This window comes from Fulmarus glacialis, unplaced genomic scaffold, assembly GCF_000690835.1.
Source record: "Fulmarus glacialis isolate BGI_N327 unplaced genomic scaffold, ASM69083v1 scaffold45491, whole genome shotgun sequence".
NCBI classification, from domain to species: domain Eukaryota; kingdom Metazoa; phylum Chordata; class Aves; order Procellariiformes; family Procellariidae; genus Fulmarus; species Fulmarus glacialis.
The window spans coordinates 21,467-43,464 of NW_009194364.1; the positions used below are offsets into that span (position 1 = coordinate 21,467).

Genomic DNA, 21,998 nt, shown 5'->3' on the forward strand with positions numbered 1-21,998 from the left:
TAGAGAGCCCCCCCCCCTCCTCGCCCCCCCTGCCTGTCCTTCCTAAAGAGTCTGTATCCTTCCATTCCAACACTCCAATCATAAGAGCCATCCCACCACGTCTCCGTGATGCCAATAAGATCGTAGCCCTGCAGGTGTGCGCACATCGCTAACTCCTCTTGTTTATTCCCCATACTACGTGTGTTTCAATAGATGCATTTAAGCTGGGCCCCCGATGAAGCTGTCTTACTGGCTGGGGTTCCGTTGTGCCGCTCTTCAGGTGCTCTCCTGCTGACCTGTGATCCTTCTCCAGGCTCTGGGCATCTAGTGCTGGCATTGGCATCAAACTGGTAGGAGTGGGATGGATTGAGGTTCCCCTCCCCTGACAACTTTAGTTTAAAGCCCTCTCAACCAGCTTTGCAAGCCTATGCCCGAAGATGTCCTCTTCTTGTCTGACGGATGGACCCCATATAGCACCAAGTACTATGGATCCTCAACTGATTACACCTACTTACCTGGCAATCCACTCCTCACATGAGCCCTACAATCACCTTAAAGAACGTGCCATTCACTTTGTTTGATGGGCACTGCAAGTGGGAGAGAGCAAGACGCTACCGGTGACAGGCTTCCAGTCTTAATCCTATAGCATCCTACACCTACACCTCCCCTTTAACTGCAAAATCACCCTTTCCTCTTCCAGGGCAAACTGCTGTCCCCACTCCAACCCTGACAAAGAAGAAAGAAGAAAGAAGAAGAAAAGCATTGCTGTGGTTGTGTGCGATCATCCACAATGGGGTTGCATTTGTGTCTAGGGAAAATGCTGCTCCCAGCTAATGCAAAAGCTAAACCTCTCCTGAGATGAAACATGAAAGGAGTTTCTGGCACATACCTGACATAGAGCGAAATTGGCACCACTGTGTTTAGAATGATCACATATGACCAGAACATGAGGAAGCCGGAGTAGGAGGCAGAGTTGACGCCTTCTGCCCAGGGCAGATAGACCTGGAAGTAGTAGCCCTTATCATACTCCCAGATGCCATTGCCAATGGCTAGGATAAGGCACATCAGTGCTAAAAATGCAAAGATCTGAAAGACAAAAAAAAAAAATATTGCATTTTAGAAACACGGAGTTTTTTATGTACAGGTTAATCAGAAGACCCTAATGAGATTGGGTTGGACAGCCTGAATCACAGGACAATGTTCCTAGGGGTGAAGGAGGAAAACCAGCAAAGTTATGACACTTTTACCTCAAGGACAAAATTACGTAGTGCCGAGTCTGGCAATTTGGAATCACAAGACCTCAAACAGCTGGGGATTTAAGTCCCAAGCAGACACCTAAACCAGGGTATTCATGGGCAGCTGGCTGCAGAACATCAAATCTTGTTAGAAGTGAGTTGAGCTGCAGGTCTTCAAACATCTGGCTGCACACTTGGGAATAGAAACTGCTTGGAGGACTTTACCTGGCCGTTTGCTGGATGTATCATAGTTTTCTTCACCATTTCTGAAAAACTACTAAAGATAATTTGTAACACAGAAAATCCAGCACCGTGCAGGTTGGAATTCAGCACTGGATATCATTCTGATGATTAAAGGAGAGTTAATTACTGACTCAGAACTAATGGTTGCTTTAGTACCTGCCATCACAATCTGATTACATTTCCTTTGAGCAAACAGAAAGCAACACTAACCAGTGATGTGTATCCTTGGACTTTAGAGAAGCCCACTTCCTGAAGCCTAAAGAAACCAGGGGAACAGCAACTGGGAAGAGAACTTCAAAGTGCAACACCTTACTGAAAACTGGGACTTGCTCAGGAACACCATTTAATAGACAAAAAAACATTACATAGGTCATAAAGAATTTTTGGTTAAAAGAAAACAAGAACATAGCAATACAATTATGTGGAAAAGTAGGCAAAAAGAAGGGGAAAGAAGGGAAGTTAATAGAAATTAATATAAACTGCAAGGAATTATAGAACTATGAATATCTAATAGTCATATAAAATATCAAGAAAAGAAAACAATAAACTCATGAACAGAGATGTGGAAAAGGCAGGCATGTTCAAGACAAGGGTCATCCATGAATGAAGGAGGAAGGAAGCAGAAGGAGGTATCTATCCCATATGATGTAGCAGATGGAAAAGACAGATTATCTTCTGTGACAAGGAACACTCTGTGGCTAATAATAAGCATTTCCAATCCAGTGGGTCCAGGTAATATAAAGATGAAAGCTTACAGGAACTAGCTGAGAAATTCTCTTAACTGGTAAGGTTAATTTTTAACAATGTTTTGAAAACTGGGAAACTCCACCGTACTGAAAATCTGCTAATACAATTCCAATATTTGAAAGGTAGAAATAGTGATCAAGGGAAAGATAAACTAAAGTTAACTTGACATCATTCCTGGACAAATTATAATAAAAACAGTTCTGTTGATATGGACTTCTCCAAATATTTGACTTAAACCAACCAACATCCTCATAAAAATGTGAAGATATGGAATCATCAGGCGGCACAACAAAGCTATTAAAATTCAGCTCTTGCGAGTATGGTCATTAGGGAGGAAATATCAGCAAGTTGCGTCATTATGTATAAGGCCACCCAGTAACAATCACATTACAACACTAATCAACCTTTTTAAAGAACAGTAATTACGGTACAAACGTTACAGGTAAAGCTGATAGTTGTATTGCTGAGGTAATCTATGAGAAGTGGAAGGATACTTTTATGTCCAACTTGAATTTTAATACCAAGAAGCTGCTAAAAGGGGACTGCAGTAAGTAAAGGTGATGGGCTGAGTTTCAGGGGACACATTTATTTCCCACGTAACCAGCAGCTTTTCTGTTTAATTGTGGGAGGTCCAATAAATTACTCCACTTGTGAAATGGAGACAATTTTGCTCACTTGTAAGGAATGTGGTGCCGTGTTTTTAAACCTCTGTGACCAGCAGTAAAAACAGACTTCAGTTTGTGCTGTTGTAATCATCATCACTTGAGGATATATGAGAGGCATGACCTGGGGACAGGTAATGCCCTTTTTTAAACAAATAGACATAGACAGAGAAAATAGACAAGCCTGTCCATTTTTATAGATATTTCTGTTGGTCAAGTAAAAGATACTACTCCTTTCTGCAGACCTCGTCTGTTATAAAAGAAATTAATTAGAAGAGCCAGCTGGCTCTTCTATCTTATCACTGTACCCTGAATGATTCCTCGCTGCCCCACAGGTTAAAAATTGTCGGTTTATAGAATATCACAATCCATGTAGGAAATTCAATGTATGATTTGGCAACAGAAATACACATGGGGCAAGACAGCAGCTGAACTTTCCCATATCACAGCTGCTCTTGTCTACAACTGCGCTTGCTTTATGTACGTTTTGCTTTATGTGCATTTTGCATGTCAACGCTCTCGTCCCTGACAGCTCAACTTGTGTGCAATACTCGTGCATACACAAAGGTCGCTAACACGCTGTTTGCTTTGAGACAAATACAAAAGACCAAGCCCTTAACAGTGGCCCCGGAGATTAATTTCTGTGCAGAGAAACAACTGTGTGCAGTTGTTGTAATCGTAACCACAGCTCTGCAAGAAAAGGATGAGAAAAAACCCTGAGCGTAGGCTTGTGCATGCTCATGGGGCTTCCCTGCGTGAACATCCTCCCTCTCTGGGTCCTGCCCATGCGGTGCCTGCAAAAGATCCTCTGCAGGACCGAGTAGGATTTTTGTAAAGAGGAGGTGACTTTTGACAAACTTTTCCTGTTGGACTGTGAATTAAAACTGTCTTGGTTTCCTTATTGGCACTTTGAGTTCTGCTCCAGGATTTGAAGCAATAAGTTGTTTAAGAGATGAAGGTGACAGCCCTATTTCTCTGAAAACATGCTCCCCCAAGCCTGCTAAAAAGCAAGTTTTGGAGGAAGAAGCATCCCTGGAGCTGGCGGGTGCATCCCTGGTGGAGGAACATTCACTTCTCTCTCAGATCCCTGAGAAACACTTCCAAATGTGAAAAAACAGCTATAGTTGCCATCTGGAAAGGTTCACTCCTGATTAACCCTTGTTGGGACAGACCAGGGCAACATTTAACCAGAACTCCGTTGGCGAGCCCTGCTTAAACACTGCTTTGTGCCTGAAAGTTTTATGGACAATTAAACATAAAATAGCTTTGCCAGTGTTAACATGGAACAAGTTTCATTACACTTAAAATGAGCTATTTATAGCAAGCTGTGGCTGCTTTGCATTTCCAAACTCAAGAGCGCAATATACTGCCTCTTTTTATGACCGTGCTTTGTAACCTTCGACCACCCAGTGAGCTGGAAGAAGCTGATGCCACATTCCCTTGGGTGTGCAAAGAACCTGGCGCTTAGGGTAGAACAGAGCTTTACTTAGACACCAAAATGTTAGGTGCCTTAAAAATGTGTAAAGGAGAAAAACACACCCTTGGCTCCATCAGCGCCCAAGAACCCAGGCAGAGGCTGATGCAATCGGCTGCAACTTGTTCACTTTTTTAAAACGGAGCCAGGAGGTAAATTCGTCTCGTTTGTGTTCATGAAGAGAGGCCAAACAGACTGAAAGCTCCGGGTGGGACCCTTGACTTGTGAAAGGAGATTTGGCAAATCTTAATCGAACGCTAAATTCCATGTTCCCTATTCAGTTTTTCTCTGCTCCGTTTCTGTGCCCTGTGGATCCCTCACAGCCCATCCTGCTCTCCAGCTACTGCATAGCAGAACACCTAATAAAATGTGAAGTTTTTCAAATGCTTGCAAAATTTTGAATGTAAAAGGTCCAAACCTTGCTTGGTTTTGCTGTCCCCTTAAGTGTCAGGGAAGAAAACACTGAAGAAAACAAGCTGATGATGGTAATCAATCAAGTTTTTCACTTGGCAGAGATTGGTGTAAGGTTACTAAACTGTACACAAAGCGAGGACTCAAGAGGGCTTGAAGCTGACCCTGGAGTGGCTCTCTGTGCTGTGGCACTGCTTTACAGCAAATATGCGCTTGCAGATGTTCAGAACACTGCTTCACAGCTCTGGGAGTTGGGCTAACCGCTGCTGCTTTGGTACAATTTCAGTCTCACAGAGGCACAACTGGCTCTGTCCACTAACATCTCCCATGCCTCGGACCACCTAAAGAGCTTTTGGGATCCTGAGAAAAAAAACAGGAGGACAGGGGCTGGGATAAAGTAGCAAGGTTGGAGAGTGGTGCCATCCTGGAGACATTTGTGCTATAAGCCCCAGTGCTGAGGAGGCATGAAGACATGGAGGGCAGGGAGAGCTCAGGATAGCCTCGCTGTGATGGACAGACTGCTGAGGGACGCTTTCTCCAGGGCTTGCTCCAGCACCTGGGGATGGATCCTGGCCCCAGCCTGGCTGTCAGGTTGGGCTGGAGAGCAAGAGCAGGAGGGAAGAAGAGGGGACAGTGGCCAGCAGACCTTTCCGGTATCATAAACTGAAGGTGGTGCAGCATGCATGAAAAAGCATGACAAACTTGACCCACAGGAAAATAAAAGCCTGAAACTAAAGAGCTTTTCTTCAAGCAACATTGAGTAAAGCAGAGTCAGAGTGTATGTCTTCCTTCCCTGAGTGGCTTTGAACTCAAGCAGTAAAATCTTGGGAGAGTCTGTAAAAGAATCACTACCTCTGCCTGGAAGTATTTGTCAGTTGTTAAAACCACTGACAAGCTTAACCCCAGATCTGTTTTCTAATTTGAGGAGAGTGTCTGCTATATAAGATTAGTGTTCTCAAATTTCCCAGCTGCTAAAAACACCAGTTTCCGAGTATTAATGAGACCATGTCTAATATTTTACCCTAATGTGTTAAGTCAGAAGCTGGCATCACGTAAATTAACAAACTCAATTACCAAGTCCTATGGAGATTATCACCAGAGATGCCAAGAAATCAGGAGGAAGATGGAGAACTGCTAATGTTTATTTAAATAGAAAATTACAAAATTACTAGGGAAAAAGGGCATTTGCAGGCTTCAGAGTGATTCTTACAAAAAAATGCAGAGCAGGGGAGAGCAGAGCTAATGAAAAGCTCAGAAGAAAGGTCCTTAATGCTGTCAATGTAATGGCCTTGCTTTGCAAGATGGGCTGGCAGAGGCGCTGCAGAACTCAGGCTGCTAATAAATTATTACGTAATTTTTCTTTTATCATTAGTCCCTTCTGATCTTCCCTCATTTGTGTGGACAAAGAGGTGAAGCATCTGGAAATGATGAATACATCTGAAGAAATGAAGACACATTAATCAGACTTACCACCAACACAAGGACATTCATGAGCCGATCGATGCTCGTCCGTTTAAAAGTTGTTTTTCCACTGTTCTGCATTAGTTTGGTGTCTGGCCCTGGAGTTGAAACACATTCGTGAGTTTTAGTAATAAAGTTTAGCTGTTCTAAAGCTGATTCCCTCTGAGGCCCCGCTGTGCTTTACAGCATAAATACCCATCACAGCTTTCTTGAAGGCAGGTACATATAGTTTACAGTACTGGTGGGAAACTTAGGCAGAAAAAGGTTAAGTCACTTGCCTTAGATTATGTGGAGAGAGTCACATAAAGCCATTAATTCTGGATTTTGACCCTGCTCTCTTCTTTCAACAGTCAATCCTCCCTTTCAGGTTTAATTACTTTTCACAGAATACCTCATACTGCTGTGTTATTGGTGACATATTATACATCATCTCACATGTCTACAGCAGTATAGAAACAATAGAAGGTTCTATGCTCATAAAAAGCATAGATCTAATGGTCTACAATAATATTATTGATGACTCTGCTATTCCAATATGGATTAAAATCACGTAGAAACGATGTGGAATTTTTAATTGAATACACGTAAAAGTGAAAAATTTTGAACAAGTGTGGTGAAAGAAAGACTCAAATTGGCCCAGTGTGGGCCAGTAAAGGCAGATTTAATTCAGCTTTAATTCTTAAACAGATTCAGTTCTTATATTCTTTCTTATTGATTGATCAAGAGTTCTCTCATGTACTTTGCTGTATGCATTTCTGAAATAAAAGACTACTTCTGCTTACTAAAGCACTTAATCATGATGGAATTGGATGTTGTAATGTAGAATTTGAAATCCAGTTTTCTCTTATAGACCACCATAAAAAATCTTAGATTAAAATCCCCTGTAATATGCATAATTTCTAGCCTAGAGTTAAGCCAAGGGATCTCATGTATTGTTTTGTTTTTGTTCTTGTACCAGGTAGAAACATATTTTCCAAAGAGGAAAATACCAGTGCACACTGGGTGTGATGTGCTTCCTTGCTAGTGCTGCTATGCTGTGCAATTCACATATCAATTTTTACACCTACCAGCATAAATAACGAGACCAAAGCACCATTCTGTGTTCCTAATAGTACAGCCCCTCAGCAACATCTTCTCATTGTCCAGGGCATACTTCTCTCCTCGAAGAGTAAGAGTCCCTGTGAACTTATCCAGTTTGTTATTTGGTGCCTCACATTTGACTTCACCTGTAAAAGGAAGGTAAAAACAAAAATGGAAATCTTGGCCCAGAAAGATGTCAGTCAATACTGCATTCTCAGCTGTTCCCCAGACAGAATATTTCACATTGTAGCTGCAGTCCACTGCTGACCCTTGTCGTTCCCATCCTATATCCTATATTTATTGATGTTTTGGGATACTGCTCCTTCCCCATATTTGTGTCATAATCCAACGAACCGCAACGAGCTTGGATTTGTCCTATTCTTTGAACATGGCAATTTTTTACTGGTAGAGTACAAAACAAAGTTTCCACAGCTTTTATGTGGGTGAGAAGAAATATTGAACCAGCAACATACTTTTAATCCTTTCACAGCAAGTTCATAGTGGTAGGATAACTTTAGCTAAAAGTGCTGACCTCACATAATTCCTATTCCATTTTTCTTTAAAACTGCGGGAGCCCAAGCGAGAAAAATCATAGCCTGAAGACTGCAAAAAAGTAATTAAGTGAGGTGTCTTTGTTCACTGTTTTTTAATTTCATCTTTTATATAGTTTCATCAAGTTTTATAACTTAAGTCTCGGTGGCACATGCAAAAGGATACTGCTACCTTCTTTGGCCATGCAGCTGACACTCTAAGTGATTGGAGAGCCTGTTTCTATTTCCATGTTTATACTTATTTATTGTAATAAAACATGTTCACACAAAACTGTAAACACAGATACTTCAGTATAAAAATGATTATTTAAATCAACATTTGCACCTGACATCTAAAGATTCAAAGCAGAGCCCTGTGGATGTACTGAAAAAGAACTGGAAAATACAAATACGCCTTATTGAAACGGAATCCAAGAGTTCAGTCTGTTCAGTTAATCAACAGGAACATTAAAGTTATTTTGATTGCAGGCTGCCAATATCTATGTAAGGACTAGCATTTGCAAAGAATACAGCTAGTCCAGCTGTTCTCAGAGAAAACACACCAGGCTCAAGAGACTGGAAACAAAATCCAGAAAAGTCCAGAAGAAAAGTACAACTTTAAGTATTGGGGTAGTCTCCACCACTGCAAATTTTAAAATCAAGAATGGATGTTCTTTTCATAGAAAAGTAGCTTTACTCTAGGGCAGAGAAGTCATCAGACTTGAAAGATGAAGCAGTTCGGAAATTCTGTGACATATGTGAGCTCATACTAACTATGATCTATGCTGATCTTCTATTTTATCATCTAGTTAATCCAAGAACAATCAGGCCTGTACTCCGTCATTTCTAAAAGTCTACGGTAACCAGACCCGTCTCACTGCAGCCCTTGCAACCCCTTGAAAAGCACAAAGAAAACAGATGCTTTGCAGTGCAACCTGAAACACAGCACCACGAGGCTTTGGTGAGTGAAAGCCAGGGCATGATCCCCACCAGGAAGACTGTGCCTCTCCTCGTGCCAGCTGTGGGACAACGCTCGTGTGGGTACCTTGCACGTCAACATCCACGTCTGCTTTCCAGTAAGTGGGTGGGTCTGGGTTACTGGTATGCTGATTTCGAGAAGAGGTTAATCCAAATTAGACCGATCACAAAAAAATGAGAAGCTCTATACACCTGCACACCAATACACCTGCACTGACCCCAGTAACTCTGCAAGGCACCGTGCCTCCTGTCCCCTCCTCCCATTAACAGCAAGACGATACCTGAATGCATTTCACCTGAAAGAGTTAAATACTGCCAAGTCTACATGTGATAAGTAGTAGGTAACCGAAAATTATTGTTTCCTTTCTCATCTCCCAGTTCCCCAAATCAAATAAGGAAGTTCAGCGTTTTGCAAGCATCTTCCTTATCTGAACCATCGCGATGTCAACAAACATCATAACTCACATTAAGCATTCCACTGAGTGCCTGTATTAGCTGCTCAACCCTTTCCTCCCTTCCTGTCTTAAGAAGTAATTAGATAAAGAGTTACATAAATATTTAAATACTTCTATGGAGATTTGCTGGGGAAATGCAAGGTTGGGTTTGATTCCAGGCACTCTTCCCAGTACTCTGTCAAATATAAATCATCCTGGGAAACATTTTATTCATTTTAAGTATTGCAAAGAGGCCACTTTTATTTACAATGTAACTAAAATAGAGATTTAAAGGACAAATAAACACTTGATAAGAAAGTTTTAATTTTCCAAAATATTTTTAAACTTTATTTTAATTATGCATTTTCAAGAATGCAGTATCCTTAGATAAGCATTGCACACAAAATGCTTGAAAAATTATTTAAGATGAGGATTTTGCTTACAAATTGATACACACTGCAGCCGCTTCAGGAAAATAATTAAGGTGTGCCACTCTGACTATTAACATAAAGCATCTAACCACACCATAAAAACTATCTAACCATAAAAACATATTTCTCAAGACCTAAAACACTCAGAACCTCAGCCATCACTTCAGAGAAATCCTGATGTACTGAGCTGACACTCAGCTTAGACCACTCACATTATTTCATAAAACTTCAATGTAGAAAGCAAAAGAAAAGCCCGTGCCTTTAGATGATTCTACCAGAGGCAGTCCCAGCTATGCTAACTCTCTGCCACGTCCCCACTGTTTGTCCTGGAATCATCTAGTTATTTTGAAAAGAATTTTTTAAAAATTATTTTTCCTCTTTATCTAAAAATATTTCCTGAGAGCCTGCAGTCCTTGAGACATTCCAAGGACAGCAGCACTCACTCCACCCCTTTCCATACTGACACTTCCCGTGATCCTGCCCTCATACCTAAGCCAGCAGGGCACTGCGGAGCGTGACTAACACCACTTGGTCTGTTCCCCCATCCTCTCTCTGCAGGCAGATGATGTGTGAGCATGGAGTATTCTGTTTTTGACAGGTCTGGCTCCTTTCTGTATATGTGCTGCTATATATTCCCTGGTATCCAGTGATAGGAAGTGTGGGAATGGTTCAAAGCGGCACCAGGGGAGGTTTAGGCTGGACATTAGGAAGCATTTCTTCACTGAGAGGGTGGTGAAACCCTGGAACAGGCTTACTAGGGAGGTGGTCAATGCCCCAAGCCTGTCAGTGTTTAAGAGGCATTTGGACAATGCCCTTAATAACATGCTTTAACTTTTGGTCAGCCCTGAAGTGGTCAGGCAGTTGGACTAGATGATCATTGTAGTCCCTTCCAACTGAAATAGCGTATTCTATTCTATTCTATGTTTGATACACAAAACAGTGCTAAGAAAGGATAAGTTGCCCATTAGCCACATCTGTACTACTTGTCTTTAAATATCTTAAAATGCAGTCTTTACTGCGGCATCGAGAGAGTAGAGAAATGCTGGCAGGGCAAGGCTTCAGGCTGGGAAGTAGTAACCTGTCCTCTGTCCCCAGCTAGTCCTCAGGTCTGCACGGTGTCTTGAGTGCCGCTGCTCAGAAGCTAAATGTAATTGATACATCAGCATTGCTGCGTCAACGCAGTGTGAAAATATTTTGAGATCAGAACTAAGCATGCAGTTTTGGGAGAACAGTTTCCACTGTGCAATTACACGAACTCTTGCGTTGAAGTTTGAGGTGGGTAGTCTCAACACATGCAGACTGATGCTAAAGAAAAGTGTGCAGCCAGAAGGAGAATTCCCACCAAGGCAGTTTCAGGTTATAGCCATGCACAGCACCGAGACCTGCAGGTGAAGGGGGATCTCTTTCTCCATGTATGCTGTTTATGTCTGTTGTACAGACTGCAATGTGCCCATTCTGTTTCCCTGCTGCTGCATCCAGAAGAATCCTAGCAGGGAGCAGGGGGCAGCCAGGAGGGAAGACTCCCAGGCACTCTCTGGACAAATCCTGGTGTTTGGGCAAATCCTCTGGAAAGCGACTTTTCCATGTAGACTCACCATTGAATTCTGTCAGTTTCTGAAGATCTTCTCCAAGCTCTGCAGTGACTGTCAATGCCTGCTTCACCTTCAGGTTTGTTTCACTGTAACAGATAGCATGAGACAAAAAAACATGAACTGAAAGTCCTGTGTGAACCGAAAGCTCTCCCTGAAACTCACTTCTGCTCTTGAGGACAGTCTTCTTCCTTAGACATCTGATGGACCATGCCATCATCGGCCTTTTTTGTCTGGCCAAAGAGTGTAGTTGTCTCTTTCAGTTGCAAAGACAGGTAAGCCAGAGGAATTCTGGACATAATACCATGGTACCAAAGAGACTGAGATGGCTCTGTCTTCTCATTTTCACTGCAAAGTGCAAGACCAGGCATCTCAGCTCCCTGAGCAGCTCACTCCCTATCCTGCCACTCATACCACACTGAACCCTGAGGTATCTGAGCATATAAGAGAGCTCTGGATCTTCTCCCATGGTATTCTGGTCCTGAAGAGTACTCAAGTCCTGGGACTAGCTAGCTGGGGAGCTTGAAATGCAATTTCAAGGAAACACTGCATTTGTTCAGGGCCTCCTGGCACTTGCATGTACAGGAACTACAAGCTCATTTTCAGCAGAAGTCAGACAGGGAAAGTGCACAGGGCTGTCTATAGGGTATTGGGAGAGACACGACTTCTTGATCTCTCTGGACTTGCTTAGTCCTTCAAGCTGATGCTAGCTCCAGGCAATGCAGAAAAGGTGATGCAAATTGAGTCATAAAGATGAGGTCAGATCCAGTTTATTCCAATTAATACAAATTAGTTGCAGCCCTCTGACTTGTGGTCAGTGGTGCCCTGGAGTGAGCAACATTTGGAAGCCTTTGCAGTGTGCATGCATTAATATTATGGTATAGCAGTCCAAAGGAGATTACTGGAGTTATTCATTGTGATTATCTCACCCAGATAATCTGGCTAAGAGAAAAGACTAAGGGAGACAAAAGAAACAGAAAGCTTCTGCCAGTGACCTGGGATATTGCAAGAACACATTTCAAACTAACTCTCAGTGTTAGAAGAACTGTCACTAAAAATAAAAGTCCCCTCCTCACACGACATTTGCCATGAAAAAGGCAAAAGTATCCACCAGAAGATGTTATTTTCAAGATACCTACCCAAAGTTTATTCTATGTATTAGGAAACTCTTGCTACAAAAGCTATTGCAGGTAAGGTTGCAGCACCCAGACTCACCAGAGAAGATTTGGCCTTGCACTGGCATCAGCGATTGCACCTGAGGGCCAGGCTCACTTACCCGTCCAGTTCAGCTGTCTCAATGTATGTCAGGCTGTATGGCTCACTGCTCGACAGTAACAGTAGATCGGCCTGAAGATGGACAGACAGACTTGGCATGAGTTCACACGGTCAGAGGGCATGGCACCGCAGTGCTACTTGTGGTTTCTGCACACTGCAGGTCTCCGAGGCAGTTATCATCACTACTGACTCATTTGGTTGTGTGTGATGAGTGATTACAGAGACTAACTGTGAGCAGGATGGAGAGAAATTGTACTCACCGTCACAAAGTTGTTGTTTTCTAGTTTTATTATATCCCCCACTTGGACATTCATCCATTTTTCATCCTTTAACCTGCAAGAAAGTAAGTAGGCACATAAAGCAAACACCACTTGGGAAAGTAGGATACTGGGCTCTGCTCCTGAACCCAGTCTGTAGGTGCCATCAGGACTTGGGCTGCTGCTAAGATGGAGCATCGTCTGCCATCATGTGGCCTGATTCATACTAAGCTAAGGGACCACCACAATACAAAAAAGCAGTAACAGCAGTTGGGGTGACCTGTGCAGGGTTGAAACCAACCCCCACAATAGCAGCACAGTCCATGTGCACTGTCCTTCTGTCTCGACTGACTACTCCCTTCCTTCTCCTAAAGGGCCACATTGTCTCAGAAAAAAACTCTACTTTGCGTAACAGACTTCCCAAACACCTGGGAAAATTGCCAGTTGTGTTAGTTTTTCTAAGGGGTATTAAGGGCCACAGCAACAGATCTCGTTCTGTGCGTGCCTGGCTGTCAGGAAAGTCAATGCAGGTGCTTTGGCTGTGCATGTGCCTACCTCAGCCCACGTCTGCAGTGGCCTGCACAGCACTAAGCACGATGTGCACGCAGACAGCCAGCTAAACCGCAGGTGCCAACGTAACCAAGTCACGAAAGCAGTGTATGCAAAATCTAGAGGTGAGAAATACCAAGAGCTACATCAAAACAGGACTGGGTATTCAAGCTTGAGTTCATCTCAGTCTTGGTTTTTCAACGTTGGTCAGAGTTGGGCCAATGGTTTCCAGTTTTTGAACAAAGGCAAAGTATTAGAAAATTTCTATTTCAGTGTATTTTTCCTAGACACAGTAACTAATACACAGTAAACTAAGAAACTGGTTTACTTAGCAGAAAGCACAAAAAGTATGTTCCTGTTCTTCAGTTTCCAGTTATATTTGTAACTGTTTGATCATCTGTTGGGGTTTACACAACATACTGCTATCTATAGTACGGAAAAAAAAGTCACCAGAGACTTCACAGCTGTCTACAGCTGTGTCCTACATACAGCTGGACTCCATGGAGCTGCAAGTAAACAGCACATCTGTCTGCCATAAAAGCCAAAGCCTCTGCTATTTTTTCTGCAGGAAAGAACAGTGCTAGCAGTACAATGTCCAAAGCACACAGCTGAAATGTTTTGAGTACATCTCGGTCAGAAGTGCTACACACACTCTAAGTATTATGACATGTATGAGGAAGCTATTCCTGCTTCTTAATTTAAAATAACTTGTTGACAATGCCTGGTTTTGCTTGATGCAGAAATAAATGCTATGAACATAAATGGACACGGGAAGATAGCCTTGCTTGTCACTTCTAGGGTAAGGAGTAAAATAATACAATACTCTCCAAGTATCACTTATTTAAACACATATATATCCAGGAACAGAAAGAGTTTACTTTTTGTCAGTGCAAGGTTACAGCCATAATGATTGCACTGATTGTGGTACTGTGTCTTGGGTTCATTAATCAGACACGTAGTCCAGAAGTGCATGGTGAAATAATGATGTGAAAGACAATTCAATTTTTCATTGTTTAGTGATACTTGGGAATCACACAGAAAAAAATTATTATTAATAAAATGCCCTTCCCGGTTAAAATTACAGCAAAAGAGAAAGGACTTACATGCCATTGATCAGGACCTGGACTGGGCGGTTGTTGACGTGTTTGTCGCTTTTGTGTCGATTCTGAAAATTTGATCAGTACGTTAAAAGGCATTTCCAGGAAACCAAGCACACAAGAGCTGCAGGCAGTTCATTAACATTTTAGGTTTTCACCCAGCTGGCTGAATGGGTCAGGCAGATTAGAGTCACGACAGAGTCATAGTCGAGCCCATGTTTACAATAGTAACATCGGGCATAACTGGACTGCAAGGAGTAACAGGCAACACAGGGCTTGCTCTTGGAGGGAAGAAAGAGGGTGGAGCCTTATATGTCACTTAGCACAGTCCTGACTCAACCGGTGTCGGTCCTGCCTGTCATAGTTTTGTAAGCTAAGCACCCAGAGAAAGCCATTCCTCTGCTCTGATATGGAAAGTGGCCACAGATGTTCTGGCATTGTTCCTGGGAGAGCACCTCTCACCTGCCTACTTGCAAAGTTGCACTGAGTCTTCATAGAGCATCAAAATTATTCAATAACGAGTGAAAATCAGCTGCTAAACTCAGCTCTAACGTGACCCTGTGAAGTCAATGGGACTTTGACCATGAGCTCTGATGGGAGCAGACTTCGGCCAAAGCTGTGCAAGTTTCAAAAAATCACACACAGGTTGTATGCTTACTTCCTACTGAATGTTTCTCCTGCCTACGTTGCAGCTAGATAGCAGAGAATGAGTTCTCCAAAGTGGAAGCCTAAGAACAGACTTCTGTGCATGCGTCCAGACATATCTATCAGTGACCACATTTTCAGACACGCTGAGCAGTTTCAGAGAAAATCAGTGGACCTGCTGGCTGCTCAGCAATTGGGAAAATCTAGCTTCTTTTTAGGTAATGAACCATAGGTTTGGGGATCTAACCTCAGACCCCATCTTGGCCACAGACCAGTTCTCCAACTGCCTGCCACTGGCTGTGTTTATTTTAAGTGGTTTGCTTTACTCATTGTACTGAAGAATCACAGGCAAACTCCAAAGTACAGGCCAGCAATACACATCTTACAAAATCATCGATGGCATCCTTGACTCCCGATACAGCCAGCACCAGCACTAGGGGCACCACCGTCGTAAACCAGGCCAGCGAGGAAATCTGAGGAATCAACTGTAGGAAGAAAAGATCTGAGTTGAGAAATTTCCTGCCAGTTCAACAAACAGATGGAAACAAAACGCTTCTTTCTGTGGAAGCTGCAGATAGCATTTTTCTATTACATCTGAATACAGAATAAAGACAGAAATGCAGCTCTGTCACTTATATGTGACCCCACAAAGGTGGGACAGCCAGGGAACCCACGCTTTGCTTACAAAACAAGCTGTAATTCAGGATATAAACACGGATCTGTCAGGAAGTGCAGCGGGTTGCTCTTTCTTGTTGTTTGTAACATTAGGATTGCAAAGTCCCCAGTGGATTTCTCTGGAGGCACTGACATGGGCAAGCCTGCTCTGGCAAGCCCAGAGCCATCTGAGCAAGGCCTGCTGTGCAGAGCTTCTAAGTTTTGCTTCAGTAACTCTTCACATTTTGTTGAAGTAAACTTCATATCGATAAACAACACACAGCTGTTGCCAGGGCTGAGCTTCCTCTTCCAAGATCAACAGACCCATTTTTGTTTCCCACATCTTTAATAGCGAGAGGACCCAAGAGTTGAAGGTGACTCTGTCATGCCTTCAGTGATGCAGAGGTGGATGTCTTACCCTAGCATAGTTCTCCCCTTCCTCTGGAAGAACAGCACTGACGATGGAAGCAATGCGATACCAGCATCACTGTGTCCATCAGATTGGATTTGGGCAATGTCAACTCCATGTGCATTGTGAAGTTGACGTTTATGCCACTAAAACAGCTGCTTAAGGGTGGAGAGCTGTTCTCTGAGATTGCTCCTTCCGCTGCACTGTCACAACCCAGATCCTACAGGCACCACCAAATCCAGCCAGAAGAAATGACGTTTAGAGGCAAGCACAGCCCTGCTCAGCTGTGGAGGCTACAGAGACACATTAACTGCTACCTTCTCACCTAACTGGGAATATGCATGTCCTACTGGGCTGCGCCAAAGGGGTGGGGAGGCAGAGTCCCCTCAGCCTACCCATCACATCCACTCCTGATGCGGGAAGAGAGACTGCCAGTGCCACAGGGGTGGAGTGAGTGGGCAGAAGAGGGCAAAAATTAAATGGAGGAATATGTAAGCGTGAAAGACTAATAGCTGCCCTCTTTAGCCCACCTTGATGCAAGTAGCAGAGAAAGCTGTATGCTTTTATATATTCCTAGATGGTTCAGTGAAAGACACAGCGGAATAATTTAAGGCAAATAGTTTGAAATACTATGAATTTGATAGACAAACAGCTAGAGTGCAGTACAACAACACAGGAACAGTGCTGTCAGCTTAGCTGAAAAGGCACTTTCACTAGTTTCTTGAAAAACATATGTGGGCTGAAATTTCCCAAATTCATTCCCTGTAAATACGCAAAGAAGATTGTATGTAGTTTGCTACAGGCTTAAAAAAATTTTGCCTATGTTTTTTTGAGCTGAAATTGAAAAAGAGCAGTTGAAAAAGGTAATTTTGCAAACTTGTGTGCACTGAAATGGTCAAATTTAAAATATAATACTTGAAACATAATCAAAATTATACCCTTTTTTTGATAACATGTATTCCAGTGTGACTCAGGAACAACAGAGTACACTACACTTATCGATATTCTAGCAAAGTGCAAAGGGGCAGAAACCTTGATATCAATTTCTGTGGTGCATTCGGTTTTCAGACAGAGTAGTATTACCAACAGCAATGGGCAAAGTGCAATTCAATGCCATTATGAGCCACAGGGTTCAATAGTGTTGCCAGTGACTGACAGGCTCCGTATTAGACGCCTTCCTCACCCTGCTGAGCAGGGAGCAGCAATATTCAGCTTTATGCAGACTAGCTCCAACCTTGAGCCTTCCTGATGTTAACTCCTTCCTTCCCAGGGAAACAGTACAGGTTACAAATTTGTTCTTCTTCTTGCTGTTTCCTTTGAGACTGCCAATGGAATTTGCCTTTAAAGCTATGGATGAGAGACAACTTCCTTTTGTACTACAGGAGGAATAAGTAATGCAAATCTGAGGACAGCCAGGAGCACTCAGATGTAGACACAAAGAGGTAGTAGGATAGGGCATGAAAAAGATTTGTTTTCAACAATTTGTTGAAAACTTTAATTAAATTTTTTTCTTCATATAGTTCAAACACTCATATCCAAAGGTAGGAGAGGAAATTGCTTTTTTCTGCCCTACTTTCTATCTACTTTAATGTTTTACTAAGACAGTAATTCATAACAGGGATATAGCTTGCACTTTATTACAACTATCAATACATAGACCAGCTTTGATAACAGACAGTGTAATGTGCTAGAAACAGCACAATGAATTCATACCTGCAAAATCAGCAAGAAAAGAAAGTAAGCATTGGCTATTCGCTGAAACTGTTCAAACAGGTTGAGAGGCAGGAAAGTGAAGAAGTTGTATTTTGATGTTTTAATTGAATTGTTCTGTAGGGAAAAGTTTGGTAAAACAGGAAACAAAATTACAGCACAACCCATTTCAACTCTGTTTTTACTTGCTTATATTTAGCAATAGCATTGTTTCCAAGAGCAGCTCAAAAACCATTTCCTTTTCCCCCACACAATCATGCCGAGCCTGGATAAACAGGCAGAATTCCTCTTGGAATTGGTGAAAACATGATGCTCAGTTTATGCCAGTGCAACTGCAGGTAGATACAGGTACTTGTAGTCGCTCACAAACAGAGATGCATCTTCCCTTTATTAATAGTCTTCCTACTTACACAATGCACAAATAGAATTAAAAACTGTAACCAGAACACAACAATTTTGCTGGTAGTGTCTACAAAGCAGTGTTAGAAAACACATGCTAGGTCAATTATCTATAACTTGTCTGAGACTTTGAAGCACCATTCAGCTGGACAACTCCACAGGAGCTATAGGTCCTCCCAGGAGCAGAACATGACATTATTATTTTCAGCTGATTCAGCAGCCTCTCAGGTCAGCAACTTGGAGAGGTGGCTTGTTTCTATTCCACAAAGATCACTTGAATGCGTTGTTGTGCAAACAGCCACTAATACAAAAACTCACCATTTCAGTAAGTGAGTTGCAGTTTTGTTCCTTCTTTCCAGTTTCCTTTTCTAATTGCAGACAGCCCCTCCAGCCACAAGCAATGGCTGCTCCCCTATCTGTCTTCTTCAAACCAGAGAAAGACCCAAGCTTGAGATTACAGAACTGGGTATTTTCCTCCCCAAAGATCAGAGCGATCTGGTCCAATTCTTGCCATCTGACAGACAGGCTCAATCCGTCATACTGAGCCCACCATCTTGGGCTGTCCCTTCAGTTTTTAGGTGTGTTAGACTTTATTTTCACATGAAGTTTAACAAGCACTCATCCAGGTTTAGTCCTGGAAGCATGTATGCCATCTGTTGCCAGCACATCTAAAATTTCCCCCCTAGAAGCTCTCCAGAAGATGCCTATTAACCCCCCTCCCAGAGAACCTAAGGTGTGACAGCACAAGGAGGCAGATATTACACAGTGCACCTTCATTCAGTAATAGATCTGCTGGTTCAACGGAAGAAAAAATGGTGATTGCAGTACTGTAATAGCCTTCAAATATTGCTAAGCTGGTGGGAGGACACGAGCTAAGTATGAATCACAGACCACTTCCAATTCATGCATTAATCCAGGATCTCGACATCTAAACTGATACACATCAGCATGTTTCCACCATTAAACCAATTATTTAAGTTTACCACTGTAAGGTGTATATGGGAGAATATGGATTTCGCTATGTCCAGACACAAAGTACAGCAACATTCTTCAGCATTAACTTCGTGTTTTATCCCTGGTACAAGCCCATGAATAAGTCTCTAAAAGAGCAGAGACGGAAACGCCCTTCATGGAAGAGCTAGCCAAATCCTCCCATTGATTGTACTCCAGCAAGAAAAGATGTTTATCAGTGATCATCATATAAACAATATTGCCTGTCTCCTGGCACCATGCAGCCATCTCTGGGTGTGGTTAACTCTGCCTGTGATCTAAATGTCATGACACATAGTTAAATTTGGTTTATTTCAAAATTCTTCACCATGGGATATGTGCTGCACACAGGCTCCACGGACACTGATAAAACAGAAGCAATGGAATAGCAGCATCCTCTGCAAACCCAACATACAGAGAACTAAATTACTTGACATGTCTGTGTCCACCAGACACTAAGTCTGGCAGATTTTTTAATAAAAACTGGATCTACAGATCCTGCCCACTAATCTGAAGAAAAATATCATGGTCACTTACCTAAAAAAGAGAAGACATTAGCTGCAGGAAGAAGTAAATACAGGGGACCCGACCTTTGTGCATCAACAGATTTTGCAGGGTCACATACAACATGGGAAAAACTACTCAGTAAACACTCACATAAAGTTTGTAGATCCTTGCCTGCAAAAATCTTGGAGGGGGATAAGAGAAGAATGGAAGTGGTTTATTTAAATTCCTGCCTTCTATTTCTGTCCATTAATTACGTCAGGAAAACCACTGAATGAACCAGAGCCATTCATTTTGTTTCCTATTGCCATTAGGCATGGTAAAAACCGCAGACATAATGGCTTCCAAATGCTTAACTGCAGGAATCTGGACATCCAATATTTTCTCCATAGTAGTTCAGGATCGTAATACTGTTTGGGACACCGGGACACTACAAACCTCAGGGTAAGGGCAAGGAATATTATAGTGGATCTTCTCATTATTCTAGAATCTATAATTAAAACTAAGCACCAGAAAAAGAGAATTCCTCATAATCACTATGAAGATTTCTAATTCTAGAAGTAATTTGTTCATGGCCCTCAGGGGCTAAAGAATTATCAATATTAAATGATAAAAACAAACTAGGGAAAACTTCAGCCTTTCCAGTTCAAAGCTCTGCATTCCTACATCACAGGTACAGTTGAAGCTCATGTGTTAGATATCATTTATGTTTTCATGCAATATTCCAGGGCTGTGTGCTCTGGCAGCTCGGACTCTCGGTTGGCTACAGAGAAATCTCAGTTGGCCTCTGCACTTGCTCTTATCCTACTCCGTAATGCTTAACACCATCACGCCCTGTCACTCCTTTAGAGCTGTACCAGAACCTCACTCTGGGGTGGGAGGGGTACTACAGGAACCTGCAGCACCGCAGTGTGTTAAACAGTCCATACGCAGCCATCATTTTATAAGCAATGCCTCTAACGGATCATCTGCCTTACCTCCTCCATGCTCTGCTTTCAGTGAGGGAGACTCCCATATGGCAAAAGTGATGGAGAGGAAATATCTTTGAAGCAGCAATTAAGTATTAAGAGGCTTTACAGGAACTTCTAGTTCTCCTATAGATTTATAAAAATCAAACATCTAAGAAAAGCAGCTCTGTGGGCCAAGCACAAGGATGGGAATTGGGATCTTTACACTTACTCCCAGATCTGCCCTAGACTTCTGGTTGACCGTGGGCAGCCCCTGCGTGTGCCAGTGTCCTAAATGAATAGGCTTGAGCGTGGTTACCCACCGTCAGCCTCAAGCTCTCCAGATGCAAAGCTTGACACGAGAGCAACGTTGTCTGTGGGTGAGGGATTATTCTCATCTGCTCTTTTCAGGGGCTAGATTCACACCTCCTGGAGGTGTGACTCCACCGAAATGCTGTCCCTAAGAATAGTGCTCATCGCGCCACAGTTACACAAGTCCAGATCTGATGGATGAGCTGTTCCTTGGGGGTGTTTTCAGAAGCCCGCCTGTGACGTCCGACCGCGGGCAAACGCTCAGCAGATGGCTCCTGCCTTTGTTCACTGAGCAAACAAATCATCTCCTCACCATAAAAGTCACTGGAAATAAGAGACACCATTGCTTTTGTGGCTGGATTACAGGGGCTAAAGGGTGATACCCAGAAAAGGCAGGGTGTGGCAGGGTATTGACCATCTGAATTTATACCCCTGGCTCAGTGACATATTAGTTTCTAGCAGGTGGAGAACCAGGCCCAAAGCAAATTTTAGCAAAACCTTGGCGATCCTGCAGGGAGGTGCTGTGCCACGACATCTGGCAATTTCACTGGTACCTGTGTAGCACAAGGTGCAGACCAATGAAGCAGCTGAGAAGCAGAAATGGCTTTCCCAGGTGCTTTGATAAAGCCTTGCATGGAGTCGGTGGGAGCGCAATTCAATGGCACTTTGTTTAATTGCCGCGGTGCTATTTGAAAGCACGCAGATGCCATATGCAGAAATGTGACCATAGGGCTGTGAATGTGCTCAAGGACATATTTAATAAACTCATGTAACAGGGCATGTGGTGCCACGGAGGCTTTGTTTTCATAGGGAGTACAGAATAGTCAGACCAGATCAGTTTTAAGCCTACCAAGTTCACTGCCTTATTCCTGATGGGGGGCAGCAGCCCCAACTCAACAGAAGACTGAGAAAGACCAACAGGATGCTGATGGGGTTCGTCTAAATTAAGCCAATTGTATGAGGTTTAGGCTGGAAAGCTGCCTGGCAGAAAAGGAC

The 21,998-nt window shown here is 42.8% G+C and overlaps 1 protein-coding gene across 1 annotated transcript in view; it reads right to left on the minus strand.

Moving 5' to 3' along the window:
- Positions 1-17,967, minus strand: part of LOC104084030 (phospholipid-transporting ATPase FetA-like) — a gene marked incomplete at both ends in the record, with an annotated part of 38,881 nt that extends 20,914 nt beyond the window's left edge. Inside the window, 9 exons of the mRNA XM_009587734.1 lie at positions 869-1,065; positions 6,222-6,310; positions 7,280-7,438; positions 11,261-11,343; positions 12,531-12,601; positions 12,790-12,862; positions 14,439-14,500; positions 15,464-15,562; positions 17,854-17,967. Of these exons, the coding sequence (XP_009586029.1) occupies positions 869-1,065; positions 6,222-6,310; positions 7,280-7,438; positions 11,261-11,343; positions 12,531-12,601; positions 12,790-12,862; positions 14,439-14,500; positions 15,464-15,562; positions 17,854-17,967 (947 nt within the window). The remainder of the gene's footprint in view (positions 1-868; positions 1,066-6,221; positions 6,311-7,279; positions 7,439-11,260; positions 11,344-12,530; positions 12,602-12,789; positions 12,863-14,438; positions 14,501-15,463; positions 15,563-17,853) is intronic.
- Positions 17,968-21,998: the final 4,031 nt, after the last annotated feature.